The sequence below is a fragment of the Chaetura pelagica genome, unplaced genomic scaffold, assembly GCF_000747805.2.
Source record: "Chaetura pelagica isolate M959 unplaced genomic scaffold, ChaPel_1.0 scaffold20, whole genome shotgun sequence".
NCBI lineage: Eukaryota > Metazoa > Chordata > Aves > Apodiformes > Apodidae > Chaetura > Chaetura pelagica.
This window is the reverse complement of record NW_009951958.1, coordinates 2,224,144-2,225,209: the sequence shown is the minus strand read 5'-3', so window position 1 is coordinate 2,225,209 and position 1,066 is coordinate 2,224,144. Positions and strand designations below refer to the sequence as shown.

The 1,066-nt window shown below is 43.5% G+C and overlaps 2 protein-coding genes across 2 annotated transcripts in view; one reads left to right on the top strand and one right to left on the bottom strand.

The window, feature by feature from the left end:
* Positions 1-477, bottom strand: part of B3GNT5 (UDP-GlcNAc:betaGal beta-1,3-N-acetylglucosaminyltransferase 5) — a 1,236-nt gene extending 759 nt beyond the window's left edge. Inside the window, exon 1 of the mRNA XM_009999363.1 lies at positions 6-477. Coding sequence (XP_009997665.1) covers positions 6-477 — 472 coding nt within the window. The remainder of the gene's footprint in view (positions 1-5) is intronic.
* Positions 1-1,066, top strand: part of MCF2L2 (MCF.2 cell line derived transforming sequence-like 2) — a 139,224-nt gene that overhangs the window by 63,775 nt on the left and 74,383 nt on the right. The gene's annotated exons all lie outside the window — the stretch shown is intronic.

Sequence of the window (1,066 nt, the reverse complement as noted above, 5' to 3'; positions counted from 1 at the left end):
CTGCTGAATCAAATCATTGTATTTCTGGTCTTCCAGCTGAAGCTCTCTTTGCAGCTGTGTTTGGTGCAGAGAATCTGATGGTTGTCCTAAAGCAAAGAGTGTTTTAATATTGGCATTAAGGTTCAAACGAACATACTTCTCATTACCCCAAGTTTGTCTAATCGCATCCCTCCGATGACGGTTTTCAGGAGAAGTCTTCACAAACAACAGGAGAAGGACATCCTGATGCTGACATTTCTCTCTGTGGTTGATCAAGTACTGGTATCTTGATACTCTGTCCAAGTTATCCCTGTTGATAGACAGGCTGTCATTCACAAAATGGTAGCTATTTACGAGGTATCTGTATGAATAGGACTTCATATGGCTCACAATGTGATTATCAAATGGTCCCCAAAAAATCATGAGACACAGTATGAAGGAAGTGGCAACTATCTGCAAAAAATGGCATTTTCTTACTCTTCTGGGACTAACAAACATTCTGATGCAGTTTCTATAATCCTTAGTTTTGTCAGGATCAGTGTTTTTACAGTGCCTGGTTTTCAGTTCAGAAGCACAGCATCACCCCTTCAAGATAGGTGTCCATTGTAAGGCATGTTGTCTTTCATGCAGTATCCTTGCAAAGCCAGCTTTGTTCACAGATTTCACAAGTCATCTTTCTCAAAAAACGTTTTTCTTTGATTGAAAGAACGCAGAGAGTTTTGAAATAGGCAAGTTGCAGATGGGTGTTTTCCCTTTGGGACATCTTGAAGCCAACACTACAGCTCTAAACGGGATCTTCTTGTGCGTTTCCTTCCTTCATGAAGACCTACCAATTGTAAGGGGGTGAAGAGAGTTTTTAGTGAAGCTGTTACTGACACATTTGGTTTTAGGTTTAGTCACGAAAATAACTACTGATATGCTCCCCATCACCCACCCACCCACATTCCCCCCAGAAAGCAACTGGCAGCGAGGCGGGGGCTCAGTGCCCAGAGCAGGCCCGGAGCAGCAGCTGGAGGAGAGGGAACCTGACACAGACGCTTCACATCTGACACAAGCAGCTCTTTCTTAGGAAAACCCCCCTGCTGTT